Here is a 16,874-nt window from a genome sequence, read left to right as displayed (position 1 = left end):
TTAGGTTTCTTTTATTATATTATGTTAGGTTACTTTGAAGTAAAACCGCTCAAACATTTTGTGAGCATTGTGTGCTTGTAGATGTGCTGTTTTTGCTCTATAACTTGAAAGTGAAAGTGGTTAAAGGCATAGTACGTAACTTTGCCCTGTGTTTACATAACACAACAATATATTATTCTTTTTACCAATCATTTCCCTCTATACTATCAGTTATCAGCCACTGGAGTAGTGTGGTGGTGTTTACCTGCAGAAACACACTGCCCTCTCGCTGTATTTTGGTGTTTGTTTTGGTAGACAGGGACGTTTTTGGGCAACCAAAATGAACAGTGAAAACACCAAAATACAGAGGAGAGGCCAAAGGGTTTTTGCAGGTAAACACCACACTACTCCAGTGGCTGATAACAGCTGGTATGGAGGGAAATGATGGGTAAAAACTCATAACGTTTTGTTTCGTAAACACAAATCGATTAGTCACCCCATGGAGACTTCATGGATATTTTTTTTCATTTTTGTGGTATTCCTAAGCCAATAATTTGATGACCAGCGGACCGGTAGGCAGCGGTTCCGGAAGGAGACTCTTTGTGTCTCCTACCGGAACCGCTGCCGGTCATCAAATCATTATATATATATTTTTTTTCGTTTTCTACATTTAATAAAAGAAAATCAATAACATCTGCTATTTTCTGCTATTTTTTAACATTTTAGAAACATTTTGAAAGTGTTTGGAACATTTAGAATGATTCTTTTTTTTTTCTTTCTTTTTACATAAATCATCTCTTCTGGTAGTCACTGGCGGTGGTGGTGGTGGTCCCGCGGGCAAATACATATCAATTTGGGGGTCCTTGGCACAAAAAAGTTGAGAACTACTAGCATACAGGTTTACTTCACAAAATACCTACAGGAAATGGACCGATGATGTAGGCAGCCTATCAGAGCGCAGTCACAGGAGCTCCAGTATCCAGTTATTTTTCCAAAAAAGAAGAGCATGCTGAAGTTGTGAAAACCCACTCAGTTGCTGTCAAAAGGATCACTTCTAACGTTACATAACTTAGTTCATAATAATGAATATAATTTAACTCTCTCCATTTCTCCTGCTTGCTAGATCTCTTATTATTCTCTCTTGCTGCAACACAAACACACACATGCACAAACACGCACGCGCACACGCACACACGCGACAGCATTGGTCAACTAGACATTTACAATGACAGCCTATATGCATTTATCTCACAAAATACAGACTCAAAAGATGCACGCGTGTTGTTCATTACATGTTAGGCCTATTCATTTAGGATACGTGATATAAATGCGATGTTTGTTGCCACTGGAAGTGACTAATGCCTCACCCGTCTCCTCAAGAAAACATGTGCTACGGACAAGCAGCCGGCAGATGTTGATTTGGTAAATTTACCGAACCAGAACAGCGGGGTGGCTAAATGGGGCAACGTTCTCGCTGAAGCTGAAGCTGAGTATACAGGGCTGCAGAAACATAATTTATAATGCAACGAGGGAGAGGCCAAGTGATATAAACATAGGATTTACCCGTCAACTGTGACATTGCCGCCACAAATCTAGAAGACAGTGTTGTTCTAGAAAACCCTGAAGTAGTGAACTACTAATGAACTACTGAACTAATGAACTACATTAGTAGCATTTGCGACGCATTGCGAGCCTGTAGACCTGGTATTTTCAACGAACCAATTTAATGTAGAGTAGAAAACAGAAAAGTCACTAGTATATAGCCTTGAGGGACTCCGGTCAACCGGGTGCATTTCTCCTTTCCGACATGTCGCCTTTCCGACGTTGACGAACCCTATACCTAACCCTAACCCTAACCGCACGCGGAAGCCACTAGTCGGAGTGGTGAGATGTCGGAATGGAGAGTGAACACTCGGTCAACCATGTACAGGGTTTAAGTGGTGTTGCAGCAGCTACAGGGTTGCCTCCATAATAAGCTCACTGTAATCGATCTCATTAAAATGAGAATAAAATGCTCAATACTCACTGCAGGTACACATGTTCCTGATGCACATGAAATAAAGTTTATAGAAACTCTGAATGTAAAATGAGAAACCTCTGACTCATAAAATGCTTTGCATAATTCAGATAATAGTGGCAAGGTAAAAAGCTTTTGAGGTCGAATGAGCCCCATACATGAACTCAAAAGAAACACGTTCCAGAATCGGATGATCCATTAACAAATATAATTTCACGCATGAAATCTCACCTTAGGGGGATTCCGCAAAGCACCACTCAAATAAAGATTCAACACAAAGAAAGCACAAGACAAAGAGACTTAGAATAGAGGACGCAGCATTGTTTGATATTAGTATCTGTGCATCGCTCCCAATCAACAGCAGGGAGGTATCTACCTTAATATATCTATTAATACCAACATATCGTCTCTATCGGGTGGAAACCTCATATGTCCAAAATTGTTACTTTTCAGGATTCAAATTCAAAAATAGCAAAAGTGGCAGATCGACAAGCTCAAAACGTTGCTACTTTTGATACTTTTGTGTGATGTTGTAGGAGGATCGTTAATTTACGACAAAGCACAAAAAGTTAGAATATGGAGACGAGAGATGTCTGCCCGACAGCAACGATATACATTCATCATGAACCTGGTTCTGCTCGAGCTTTCTAATCCCGTTAAAGGGGAGTTTCTCCTTGACACTGAAATGTTAGGTTCCTGCTGTAAAGTGTCTTGAGACAAGTTGCCGTGATTTGGTACTATAATAAAACTGAATTGAATGGAATTGAACACAGGGGACTGCTAGAGACAGAGCATTGGTGGAAGTAGCAATACCAGAATATAAACATATTCTGTAAAAGGTAAAAGGTAATTTAGTACAAGAGTATTGGCATCAGAATATACCAAACAGTACCAAAGTAAGAGTACTCAAAGTTTTAAAAAATGTGTCAAACATTTTCGAAAATAGCAGATCTACAAGCTCACAACATGTCACGGTGCGACACATGAGCTTGTAGATCGTCTATTTTCGAGTGGAAAAAGTTAAAAATAAGTTGCTAATGCATGTTTTGTACTGATTCATTTTGAGTAATTAATTACAGAAAATGAGTGATTAAAAAACTTAATCTCATTTTTATCGTGCTTAGTTTTTGCAGTTTTCTCACTCGACGAGTTTCAGGCGTACCGATCATACCAGTGCACATACCATATGTAAATTTCGGGGGCGGGGCATTATGGTGTGAGACCAGAGACACTACAAGACCTCCAGATAGATAGAGGGCGGAGTTAATGAATGACGTGATCCTATTTGTTTGTCATCAATTACCAGAGAAACCAGAGAGGCTGTTTTGGTAGTGTGGCTACAGTATGTACAGTACACAATACAAGCAACTTCATTTTATTGGTTGTTTTTTTCTTGTTTTGCTAACACACTCACATACATACATGTTCAGTATCACTCTCTCCCCTCTCTTCTGTCTCTCTCTCCTCTGCAGTTGGGCCTTTGTTTGGGAGGGGTTGGAGTTGAGAGTGGTTGAGGTGGAGAGGTTGATCGGTCCTCAAAAAGGGCTAAAGTTGATGAGCCTATGGGGGGGGGGGGGGGGGGGCTGAGTGTTCAGCAGCAACCTCCGGAAGAAGGCTTGACGGTGGTTCCAGGGGTGATCTTAACATTGGACTTCTCTTTGCCACCTGCCGTGGCCCCGGGGCCCATCCTCTTCTTGATCTCAGCAGCCATGGTCATGAAGGCCTGCTCCACATTGGTGGCATTCTTGACACTGGTTTCCAAGAACGGGATGCCCAGGGAGTCTGCAAACTCCTTAGTTGTTGTGTAATCCACCACCTTCTTTGTTGTCAGGTCACATTTATTCCCCACCAACAGCTTGTTGACATTTTCACTGGCATAGTGGTCAATGTCTTGTAGCCACTGTTTGACATTGTGGAAAGACTCCTGGTCTGTGACATCGTACACCACGATGATACCGTGAGCGCCTCTGTAGTAGCTGGATGTGATCGAACGAAACCTCTCCTCACCCGCTGTGTCCCAGATCTGAAGTTTGATGGTCTTTCCATCTAATTCTATGGTTCGTATTTTGAAGTCCACACCGATAGTGCTAATGTGGCAATCTGTGTACGTGTCGTCTGAAAATCGGAGTAGAAGGCAAGATTTTCCAACGCCAGAGTCCCCAATGAGGAGCAGCTTGAATAAATAGTCATATTGGGGATCCATCTTGGTCTCGTCGTACGGTCAGAGGTTGCTATGGTTGAGGTTAACAGCTGTATGTTGTCGGTAGCCAAACGTCCGTATATGTAGATTTCAAACCCGATGACTCATTGTGACATCATCATTCAAACCCGCTGACTCATCGTGACATCATCATTCAAACCCGCTGAGTCATTGTGACATCATCATGACGATGGGGTAAACACAGCTGAACTGTAAAAGCCATATTCGTTATCAATCAGGGGCATCAGGCGCAAACAAATGAGCTCCATTTATGGGCACAAAAGGGGGCATGCCCATATATGGGCACATACTGAGCATGTATAACCATATACTGATGACATCAGGAATCTCCACATAAGGGCATAAAATGGAAAAGGACTGACCGATACAGATATCTCCATATATGGGCATATCAGCATACCCATATATGGGCACATACTGATGACATCATGGATCTCCATATATGGGCATAAAAGGGACAAGGACTGACCGATACAGAGATCTATGGGCATTAAAAGGGAAAAGGACGGACCGATACAGAGATCTCCATATATGGGCATATCAGTTGGATTGGCGTTGCGACGTAGGTGTGAGGGCCGCGTAAAGCGGCCCGAACCTCTAGTATAACTAGAATTCCCTGCTACAACAAGATGGGGTCTAATAAGGGGCGTGGCTTCATGTGGATCTGGTCTTCATGCTTCATCATTCATTCATTCATGTAGAAAAAACTATTCTACCGCCATTCGCCATTTGCTTCCTTCTGTAAGACTTGTCTCTAAAAAAGTCTAGTAAATGATGTATTCCATGCCCAAATTTGGGCAATCCGAGCCCCTTTGACACCAAAAAGGGATTTAAATAAAAGTTGAATATTTTCAAAATTAGGCATATATAACTTTGTGGGATAAAATTGTGGGATTCTACATTAGCCTTGTGACAGTGTGCACATGAAGAGTGAGATCAACTCCCGACAGACAGACAGACAGACAGACAGACAGTCAGTCAGACAGTCAGACCTTCTTATAGAGCCACAGTGTTAAAAACAAACACTTCGGCATAGAGCCTTCTTCAGAGTGTTTGTTTAATGTTTGTTAATCCCTCCTATGTCTGGATTCACATTCTAATTACTGCTACTGCTTAATTACCTTAACTAATGCAAAGTGTTGGGCTAGTCTGTGTTTATTTTACAATGAGGAATTGAATTTTTTATGTAATATCCTCTAAGTCTCTCGAGGAAAACTTAATTAGAAAGCATCTTAGAAACCGTTGTAGGGGAAAAGAATGATGTTTATGTGAACAAAAAAAACACCTGTATTTAAAACGGGAAAACACAGGCATAAAATCGCTTTGCATAATTCAAATTATACTTTAGATGCAAAGTGTAATTATGTGCTTCGAGCCTCACAGAATCATCCAATTTTCGGTGAAGGGACACCGGAATGCATCAATTCAAAGCACCAACCTCGGCTGAAGTGGACTCGCGGCTCATAATAATTCAATGTCCGCCCCCACCCAGAGCCCGGTTCTTCTCGTGGTTTCTTTCCATTATAGGGGAGTTTTCCCATGCCACTGAAACGTCTCTACTCTATGTGAGGTGCCTTGAGACAACTTGTGATTTGGCACTATAATAAAGTTGAATTGAATTGAACACAAATGACTTATGACCCCTATACGCACAGCCTTCAGATAGATAGTCAATATCGCTATGCAGTTCACACCACACTACTCTCGTTCCTTACAGCTTTATTAGTTGATTCATTTGTCCCTCTTCATTTGCATCAATTAGACCATTTGGGTCGACCGTAATGATTTTGTGTAACTTTCAATCTGGCCGCACTCTGCAGCCCTCACATCTAGACAGTGGTGTAAAGTAACTAAGTACATTTACTCAAGTACTGTACTTAAGTACACTTTTGAGGATTTTTTACTTCACTGGAGTATTTCCCATTTTCAGTACTTTCACTTCTACTCCACTACATCTCAGAGACAAATATTGTACTTTTACTCCACTACAATTATTTGAAAATTTTAGTTACTAGTTACTTTTCAGATATAAATTATGATATTATGAAACATACATGAACCACTTTAGCCCTATTTTATACTTAGGCTATTTGAAAATAGCCGCTCTACAAGCTCACAACGCGTTGCGTTGCGAAGCTCACAACGCCGCGCGTTGCGAGGCGTTGAGAGCTTGTAGATCGGCTATTTTTGGCAAAGACGTATAGGTGTAGAGGGGAAAAAGAGCAGACCAAGTAAAACTTTTTTTTAAAATCTGAAACACTATTTTATACAATATAGAGGGGGTCCCTGCTTCATCTCTCTCTCAGCTAGGGGGTCCCTGGCCTGAACACGTTGAAGACCCCTGCTCTAAGACAACAGGGTTTGAAGTGGTTAAGGAGCCCTGCAGCACGAGTGCAGGACAAACATTTCCAAATAGGCTACGCACTACGCAGTGCAGAGTTTTATCGACCATATTTAATGCAATATCAACATTGCCTCCGATATCTATGACACCTGAATGACCCATAATACACACAGCGAGCAAAGCCTCGGGGAACGAAGCCGAGTCAGATCGGGGGATTTCTCAGCGAGCGCCAAAAAAGGTCAGCGACAGGATAATCCGTGCTAAAAACGTACAGGGTGAACTCGCAGTAACAGGGTGAACTCGCAATAAGACACACACACACACACACACACACACACACACACACACACACACACACACACACACACACACACACACACACACACACACACACACACACACACACACACACACACACACACACACACACACACAGTGATGGAGAGAGAGAGAGAGGAGTAATACTTTATTTTTTACTTCATTCCCATCCTTTTTGAATCACAGTAGTGGTGGTGGACAGTTATAATGACTCAGCTTTCTTCAGATAATTATGAGATTCCACAATCCCTGCCTCCAGCAGAGAGAATAAAAATCAATAATAAATACATTCATATTTCATACGTCAAAATGATTTATAGAACTGGAATTTGGAGTCTGCCTTTAACATTTTTATTCCATTGTGGCTGTGCTGATGCTTACAGACTATTCATGCGATAGCCCTGTCGAAAGGCTATCAAAACAAGTGAACAATTTGCCCCACCCTAACAAGCACTTGAAATTGTAGGAGTTGAGCCATTACATTTGGTTCAGCCTCGATCTCCAGGCTGTTATTGTTTCGTTTTGCTAAAAGATAAAAGCCTGGACCAGCGCGTCGGTGTACCCGGTATAGGAAGGGTTTCATTTCCCCAACCAACCAGAGTGCAGTGGGCGTCGCTCGTAATGTTGTGTTGACGGGGCGGGGGTTGACGGACAGATCGGTTAACCAATGGGATCAGGCGCATTCTCTCCACGCTGATTTTAAACCCGCCCCTCTATACACGAAAGCAGGAAGGCTAGTGCAGCCTACATTTAGTTTGACTCAGTTCCACAGATAAATATTGTTTCTTTCCTAGGTCATATTTGACCATTTGGCCAATGTTTGATATATGGGCGCGTCAGGTTTGTTTATGGTTATGTCTGAGTCAGAGTGACATGGCCGTGGTCTGTCCGCCCGCCCTCCCATTAGCCAATTTTCATATAGAATAACATGACCATACTTCGCTTCCAGAAAAAATACATGTTTGTGGAGTGACTATCTTGGGGCCTAATTCACATGGGCTCTTTAAGGAATTGGGTAGGGGTTTTGGGGTGACCAAAAGAGGTGTGTGTGTGTGTGTGTGTGTGTGTGTGTGTGTGTGTGTGTGTGTGTGTGTGTGTGTGTTGTGTGTGCAACACACAACACACACATGAATTTTAAAGAGACACACACGTGACATATTTAGGAAAAGTCAAGAAAGGGTGAGTGAGTGAGTGAGTGAGTGAGTGAGTGAGTGAGTGCAGAACTTTCCGTTTTTCTTTCGTTCACTTCACTCCTTTCTTTCGGTACCGGTGGTAGACAGTTATAATGAGTCAGCTTTCTTCAAAGAGAATTATACGGTTCCAGAATCCCTTGTGTATAATAATCTACCTCTCTCGTCTCTCATCCTTCTTTTGTTATTTTGTTGATCCATGATTTAACCAGGGAAAACTCAATTGAGATTTACATCTCTTTATTAAAAAAAAAAAAGCAGGCCCTGTTAAAAAGATGCAAATCTGCTTGTGTTGTGAACTTGTAGAGCAGCTATTTTCGGCGGTGATCGACACCGTTGTAGGAGACAGTATGAATCAGTTCTCAGAGGTATAAATCAGATATAATACAGAATCAAAAAATGTCTGCTCCTGGTGGCTTGCCTGTTTGCATCTACGTATGTTATTTTGTTTATCCTTCATTTAACCAGCGAAAACAAATTGGACAATGGGATCCAATGTTGATGTACATGTACAAGAACGTTACTCACACCCTGCTGTGTCCAAATAAATAAATACTTAAAAACAAAAAAAAAGAGAAACAAATTTCTATGCGCCAAAAATAGATCTACAAGCTTGTAGATCAGTTATTTTCGGCAAGTGACATCGCGTTACGACGTAGTATAAATCGGTTCTCACTGTGTTTTTTTTGTGCTCTTCCCTGATTCCAGACTCTATGACGGTGCGTAGGGGAAAGAAGCTCAGCATCTCCATCCAGGAAAACATGGCCATCGACGTCTGCCCTGGCCCCATCCGCCCCATCCGGACCATCTCCGCCTACTTCCCACGGCTGTCCCCCACCTCCCCGACGGGCGCCATGTCCCCGAACGCCACCGCCGCCACGGTCGTCTGCCCGAGCCTCGTCCTCAGCCCACCCCGGGGTGCAGGACAAGGTTATTAAAGTTTTTAAAAATGTCATTGGTTTTTATTTTAGTGCAGGGGTCTTCAACGTTTTCAGGCCAAGGACCCCCTAGCTGAGAGAGAGATGAAGCAGGGACCCCCTCTATATCGTCTGAAATTGTGTTTCATATTCAACATTTTTTGTTTACGTGGTCTGCTCTTTTTGACCTCTTACGCCTCTTTGCCAAAAGTAGCCGATCTGCTATTTTTGGCTAAAGTTCTCCTTAGAAAATGGATGCCAGGGGTTCAGATGGTTAAGGTAAAATAAAAAAATCCTATCACACAAAGATTTGGCGGACCCCCTATAGTAACTCTGAGGACCCCCTAGGGGTCCCGGACCCCCTGTTGAAGACCCCTGTTTTAGTGCATTTTGACTTCATTTTGACTTTTTGTGTTTTTATTTCATGAAACGGTCTAGTTTTTGTTTATTTTCCAGTAGTTTGAGTTTTTTTGTTGTTATATGGGGTATTTGTCAATCAGGAGCACGATTCAAAACAGCCTTGTTGTGTTGTGGTGGACATACATCCGGGAGTTCACAAGTTAAACCAATTATAATTCACAGCGTTTACATTAAAGTTTGTTCTCCCTACCGTAGGTAGATTTACCTTTAAGCCTTGATACACTGCTCCATGGGAGGTTGATGTAATTCTCTGTGCAACAGTTTTCGTAAAAAAAAGAGTGCTTCTTGGCTCTTTAAAGACGAACATAATCTCCATCCTTTCTTGTAAGAACAAACATATATATAAAATTGTATTCTGGCACAGCTAAAAAAAAATAAAGATAGATTTAATAGCCACCCAAAATATTATACTTATGTATGCAATATTGACAGACTAAAACTATGGACATTTTCTCTGATTTTAGTTTGTTTTAAGTCTTATAAACACGCAACACTGTTTAAGTTACTTATCGTTTTCTTGTCAAGCCTAGTTTTTACTTTATTATTTCAGTTAACGTAACTGATTTGTCAGTTCCATTTATTTCTTTTTCTGTTAGTTTTAGTTAACTACAGTATAATAACCTTGCAGGAAGCCTCCTCCTTCCGCCGTCCACCATGATGCCCTACGGCGGGACAGCGGGCGGCGGCGGCTCGCTGTCTCAGGCTAGCAGCGTGGACGGGGTGTCGGTGGAGGTCCCCAGCTCCGACAGCGATGACTGCAGTGAGACACAGCCTGCCTGTCGGAATGTGTAGGCTATGTACATGTGTCTGTGTGTGTGTGTGTGTGTGTGTGTGTGTGTGTGTGTGTGTGTGTGTGTGTGTGTGTGTGTGTGTGTGTGTGTGTGTGTGTGTGTGTGTGTGTGTGTGTGTAACTTGTTGTGTGCATGCACGTGCATGTGTGGAGCTGTATACGGAGACCTAGGGCTGTCACAATAACACATAAAAGTTGACGATTTTGTTTGGATATGACTAATAACTTAAATATACAAAGAAATTACTGACATATTGAATATTTTTTTACATGAAAAAAATGCAGAAATAGCTGATTTACAAGCTTACAACGCGTCACAAAGTGACGCATTGTAAGCTTGTAGATCTTCTATTTCTGCACGTTTTAAATATTTGAAAATATGTGAACCTTTTTCAAAATGGAAACGATTATGCAAATGTAATTGCGATTATCTCTAATAATTGCGATTAGACGATTATGTAATAATTGTGACAGGCCTACAGTACGTAGACTGCCGAAGTGCGTCGTCGTTTTGTTTTCCCAAATATGGGACTTAACTCTCTTAAAACCTTTATCTCTAAGACCAGCTCAATGAATTGTCCCTTAGTCAAGTAGGTTAAAGAAAATGAGGCAAGTCTTCGACAGTTTCTGGGAAACAATATTCTTTATGATATGCTATCTGTTAATTATGATTAACAGATAGCAGGGTTTAGTTGGAAAATGAGAAAGTGAAAGTATTACAGTTTTAGTCACGCTGGGCTGGCACACTCATTCTGAGGCCACACATAGCAGATAACAGGGTAGTACATAGTTGCCGTCACGCAGAAACCTTGTAACTCCATATTTCAACTTTTTAATGTATTTTCATAAATCAACGCCCTACTTCATACAAGAGTGTCGCACAAAAGTACTCAAAATATATAGCAGATCTACAAGCTCACAACGTGTCGCATTTTTTCACTATTTTAAAAGGTTTCAAAGAAAAAGGAATGGTTTTGGACATACTGTACTGTACAAGGTTTCCACCCGACAGCAACGATATGATAAGGGTCCCACACACGTCAATGTGTGGAGCAAGGTTTAAGTTTCAAGGTTTTTATTGTTGGTCCATGCCTCCACTCTCTTCTCATGTTTCTCTCCTTTCATTTGTGAGGGTTTTGGGAGCTCCTATCAGCAATTTCATGAGCAGCAACCCTGTGGCTGTTGATAGATTGTACATAATAATCATCCAATATTCATCCAGTCACTCAGTGTGGAAGGTCTGTTGACAGACTATATCCATGCTCACTCACTGTTTATAGACTGTACGCAATAATGTATTGTCATATACATTGTCCAAAGACACAGAAGCGCATGTACGCGCGCACACACACACACACACACACACACACACACACACACACACACACGTTGATGGTGGTCAAAACGTCTGCTTCTTGTGTCACAATGTTTCCACTGTCTGCACTCTTGAGTCTTTCCACTTTTGTAATAATTAAATAATTGCACCTCAACGTCTTTTTGTTGGTGTGCGAAGCCTTTTATATTGTCTGTGGACTTCATTTACTGGCCTCTCGCACCAGGCTGTAACTTTTGGTAAGCCTTGAGTCGAGGTTGAGGCCTTGAGTTGAGGCTTGGCAGAGGACTCTGTGTGTGTGTGTGTGTGTGTGTGTGTGTGTGTGTGTGTGTGTGTGTGTGTGTGTGTGTGTGTGTGTGTGTGTGTGTGTGTGTGTGTGTGTGTGTTAGAGATATTGAACCAATGAAAAGTATTAAAAAGCGTTTCTGACAAAACCAGCTAACTCCATTGGATCCTCAAACTTTCTGCTAAACCAGCTAACTCCACCAAAGGGGGGTGGAGTTAGCTGGTTTTGCTGACTCCAGGCTCCACCCCCTTTTGACCTCCAACCTCATTGTGAGCATGGAGGTCCATTCAGCTGTTCTTATCAATGATGAACAAAACCTACTAACTACACTTTTTTTCTCATTTCCAAAAAAATGAACATTTTGGAGTTAGCTGGTTTCTGCCCGACAGCAGAGATATACTCAATGTTGATAGACCATGCATTCATACTGCTGATAAACTGTAGATAGTTAGAATCATTCACTCTGATATTGATTCATATATGTTCACAGTGTACATATCCACTCATTCCGAGATCCCGTGCACATATCTACAGCCAGCATCTCAGTATTTTACCGTTTTTGTATATCTTGGTTTGGTTGTTGACTCTTTCAATGACCTGTGCTCTACCTCTCCCATGTTTCATTCTCACTGGTGTTGCTGACACCTCCATTTCCCTCCTGGGGTCAATATCAATTGTCCAGACAAAGTCCACTATTTATTCATTTACAAATGGAAGAAGCATATAAAGAAAGCACATAGTGAAACTAGATAACGATTGTCCACCCTGAACAAGACCATATAAAAGGAAGACGGACGATGCTGGACCTGTGCAACTCTGTCTGTGCTAGTCATTCTATCACTGCCAGTTTGGGTTCGGCTTCCTGTTTTAAGAAGGTCATCAACCGAAAGCAGAAATGGGTGAGAATTATTAGATTTATTTTCATTTGAATATATTCATTACGAATGGATGGTTCCTCTAGACAAAGCTTCAGAATGTAATATTTTTTTTAACTTTCCAGACATCATGAGCATTGAAACTACGGGGGCATCATGGCAAACAGCTCAGCAGGACAATTTGGGCTTCTCAGGTAAGTTCTATTAGACATAATTTGATCTGGCCAGCAGACATATGGCATGTGTGGTTATCAATCATCTTAACCCATTAAGACCGGGAACGCATGTGTTAATGTGTCATGTATTGGTATTGGTAATGGTACCAAAAATAAAAGTACTAAATGTTTGAAAATAGCAGATCTACAAGCTCACAACCCGTCGCATCGCGACGCGTTGTGAGCTTGTAGATCGGCTATTTTCAAATAGCCTAGGTTTAAAATAGGGCTGAAGTGGTTAATGTGAGTTTTATGATGTAACAATTTATATCTGAAAAGTAACTAGTAACGTTTACAAATAATTGTAGTGGAGTAAAATATATGCCTCCGAGATGTAGTGGAGTAGAAGTAAAAGTATAGACAGTTTGAAAGTAAAGTAAAAGTACCTCAAAATTGTACTTATAAGTACAGTACTTGAGTAAATGTACTTACTTTTCGCCACTGGTGATGACCATATTTAAGTTTTATTATCTCCTTCTAGCTTCTTGTACTATATAATACAATACGTTTCTATGTAATTGTATTTAGGTTGATGTCGTGCCAGTGAAGGATGGCGGGGGTGGGCACACTCCAATAGGCTCATGGGACGGTGAGGAACACATTGCCCATGGCACTGAGATCTTGGTCGAGTTCATTGGACGGATGCAGAACAAGTTTTCTGGGTGGAGCAGGGAAAAGCAGCTCAAAGGTTTGTTCGCTTTAAATCTAAAGCTTTAATGAATGACCAAAGATTGTATTTCATTTTCCGTTTTGTGTCCAGAGTACGGACACTGTTCTCATACAAGCACTGTACATAATTATGAACAGTGGTGGACAGTAACAAAGTACATTTATAGTACTACTTACTGTAAGTAGATTCTTGGAATATCTGTATATCATGTAACTCCATTACATGTCTACGAAGGCAACTACTGTCAGTTATGTAACATAAGACATTTAAATAGGTTTAAATAGGATTAAACCTGACTTAGGCCAAATGATTTACTGATTCACTCCAGACTTAGACATTTTTTTTGGCCTAAGTCACAAAAACATTTGACTTAGGCCCAAAAAGTTGCTTATTTTGGCCTAAGTCACACTAGGGAGATAGGCCATTATATTAAAAGGGGAGGGAAGTGGGAACAGCAGGATCCTTTTCAATTAGGAGATGGGCGATTTTACCAGAGGTGGCCAGTGTCATGAGGAGCTGACTTAGGCAAAAATAAAAATTTCCCCAAAACATGACTTATTAAGACATTATGAATGAACCACTTAATCTTGATTTCACCAGGAGTATCTATACTTTGACTCAAGTTCTGTGGTTGAGTATCTTGTCCACCACTGACTGTAGAATCTGTTTCTGTAGGAGCGCTAGCAGCCTACAATATGCGGGAAGACAATGTTCACTCCTATGAACAAGTGGATGCCAAGACCACAGGTCAAGACTACTCCAATGACGTGGTGGCCAGAGCTCAGTGGTACAAACGACAAGGTTTTTAGAACATCAACCTGGAAGAGGTGGCAAAAGGTCCTCTACATCACAATGATGTAATAGGCCTGTCAATAGACTTACTGCTTGACCCATTAAGACCGGGAACGCATCTGTATCATTTTACATTTTTTAGCTCGAACCATTATTTTATACTTTGGGCTATTCAAAAATAGCAGATATTCAAGCTCATAGTGCGGCACCGAGTGCCGCACTATGAGCTTGTAGATCTGCTTTTTTTTGTTTTTTGATTCTTGAACATTTGTGCAAATCTTTGAATACATTTATTTTTTTAAACAACATTACTCTACTCACTTTACTCTATTGTTTTATTAATCCTGCTTTGTCCATGTAATTATGATGTCCATGTCAAATAAACTGAAATAAAATACAAATCAAACAATGAAGAAAATGTCTCAAATGTATTCACACAAAACATCTGCTGATGTGAAATGAATGAACATAATACCAAAACTAACACACACATTGCCTGATTTATTGGACTCTTGGGTTGTATTAATTTCCGAAGTACAATTGACATTGAAAAACTACACCATTTAAATGGTAGCCCTGGGATTTAACCAATTATTTTAAAGTAATATTGCTAAATAAGCATAGTGGAGAGAAAGGAAGGAGGGGCTACAGAAGGTGAATGACATGCACCACAGCCTATAGGAGAGCTAGAATCAAATACTGTGATGGTATGTGCACCAGCTGCTTGATAGCACACAAGAGCAGAATAGAGACTTCAGCATTGAAACAGACTCAGATGTTGTGCAGCTTACGATTTGTGATTCAGTACTCTCAAAATGAGGGAACGTCCTTGTGTCACAGCTCTATAATGGACATTGACGGCTGTTAACTGCTGTCCATTGAACAGAGACAAAGAAAGCCAGGAGGCAATGGGTTCATGACATTCTTAGAGGATGAGAGGTATAGGAAGACATTCCATCAGAAATAAAGTGTATGCTATTGCTACTACTAATTGAAATAAATGCATCTATTTTTCTCTCCCTCCCTCTCTCCTCACCACTTGTCTCTGTGCAAAAAACACAAACAGACAAACACACAACAACAAATAAAACAGGCTCTCACCCAATGCAATATATTGATAATCTGGGCCAGATCGTTCATTATTTTTTGAACCTCATTAAGGAGTGCCTCAGAAGTGTCATGTACCACGTTGAACATGAGTTGTATTGTATTGCATTTGGATGGATGTTGATTGAAACGGGTGAAGCAAGAGGCCGCGTGCTGCTGGTCAGTTCTTATTTCCTTCAGTTCTTCCTCCTGTAGTATTCTCCCCCCATGTTCAAGAGACATCTGTGATGTCTTGACATACTATGAACTTAACCCAATCAATCTGGGAACGCATCTCTGTCATGTTACTGTAGATGTCTTTGACTATTAAAAAATAGCAGATATCCAAGCAGATATACAAGCACGGCACCGAGTGCCGCGCTATGAGCTTGTAGATCTGCTTTTTTTTTTTTATCGTGAAAATGTGTGCAAATCTTTGAATAAATACATATGTTTTAAAGCAATCTTTTTTTTACTATGATCTGTGGTTCTGGGGGGTCCCTGGAACAACATGTTTTGAGATGGGGGTCGACATATCATTTTGGGTGGTCCTTGACATGGAAAAGTTGGAGCATCACTGATAGAGCAACATACTATTAGGATTTAGAACATTTATTTTTAATATATTTGGCCACGGACCCCCATCTCAAAATGTTTTGTTCCAGGGACCCCCCAGAAGCAAAGATTTGAGTTGCAAATGTTCGCTTTAAAACATATGTATTCAAAGATGTGCACGCTCCATGCGTCGGGAGCCCCACGTTTTATGGTGACCAATGACCATGCATTGATCATTGCACTGTCAAAATAATAAGGACATGTCGGTGTCACTGCGCTGGCAAGAAGACCAACTTGCAGCTGGTCTAAAGTACAATTTGTTGCTGTCGGGCAGAAACCTCTTATCTCCATATTCTAACTTTTTGTGTTTTTTTTGTGTATAACAACGGGAAAAAACAATGACACTTTGGTGGCCCCTTAGTGTCGTCTTGCGCTGGGTGGAGGTTAGGGCCCAAAATCTTAAAATAGGCCAAACAGTAACCCTAGTAGTCCATAACAGGGGATGCATACAGCCAAATGCTAAACAGCTTAAATTTGATCTAACTTAAAAAATCAGCTTCAGACAATCGTAAAATACAGTTTATTGTACCAACCCACTAAGGACACAAGTGTATGAGAATGGCTATATAAAGTAACCCATCTGGTAATTGGTTGCTATGTCGTTGTGGTTGTTGCTGACACAACTGATGAGAATTAAATGATGAAATTAAAGCTTCTGCACTTTATTGACCACAAACACTTACATGCACTAAGTCTGTATGAGCTATACATGTAGCCCAGCCTTGCTGAATGTGCTGCTTGCTGCGTGTTTAAATCAAAGTGCATTGTTGTGCCAGGTCTCTCTGCTGGAGTTCTCTCTGGTGTTG

At 41.0% G+C, this 16,874-nt stretch overlaps 3 protein-coding genes across 3 annotated transcripts in view; 2 read left to right on the top strand and 1 right to left on the bottom strand.

Moving 5' to 3' along the window:
- Positions 1 to 3,398: 3,398 nt before the first annotated feature.
- On the bottom strand, positions 3,399 to 4,215 carry LOC311056117 (ras-related protein ORAB-1-like). The gene has a single exon (XM_084072508.1). The coding sequence runs from the start codon at positions 4,197 to 4,199 to the stop codon at positions 3,588 to 3,590; it is 612 nt and encodes a 203-aa protein (XP_083928634.1). The 5' UTR covers positions 4,200 to 4,215; the 3' UTR covers positions 3,399 to 3,587.
- Positions 4,216 to 8,782: 4,567 nt separating this feature from the next.
- The window catches only part of LOC311056115 (double C2-like domain-containing protein alpha), a gene marked incomplete at both ends in the record, with an annotated part of 89,703 nt that continues 81,611 nt past the window's right edge, over positions 8,783 to 16,874 (top strand). The window contains 2 exons of the mRNA XM_084072506.1: positions 8,783 to 8,999; positions 10,035 to 10,166. Coding sequence (XP_083928632.1) covers positions 8,783 to 8,999; positions 10,035 to 10,166 — 349 coding nt within the window. The remainder of the gene's footprint in view (positions 9,000 to 10,034; positions 10,167 to 16,874) is intronic.
- On the top strand, positions 12,821 to 14,384 carry LOC311055708 (lysozyme g-like; the record flags this gene model as incomplete). The annotated part of the gene is made up of 3 exons (XM_084071980.1): positions 12,821 to 12,884; positions 13,450 to 13,593; positions 14,251 to 14,384. 3 exons carry the CDS (start codon positions 12,821 to 12,823, stop codon positions 14,382 to 14,384), a joined length of 342 nt encoding a protein of 113 aa, XP_083928106.1.

The sequence above is a fragment of the Gymnoscopelus microlampas genome (genome assembly GCF_963454915.1).
Source record: "Gymnoscopelus microlampas genome assembly, chromosome: 11".
In the NCBI taxonomy this organism is placed as follows: Eukaryota; Metazoa; Chordata; class Actinopteri; order Myctophiformes; family Myctophidae; genus Gymnoscopelus; species Gymnoscopelus microlampas.
This window is presented reverse-complemented; position numbering and strand designations above follow the sequence as displayed.

What these genes read in the sequence shown, in the direction of transcription:
- LOC311056117 (XM_084072508.1), bottom strand. Translation starts at nt 4,199, where the DNA reads ATGGATCCCCAATATGACTATTTATTCAAGCTGCTCCTCATTGGGGAC.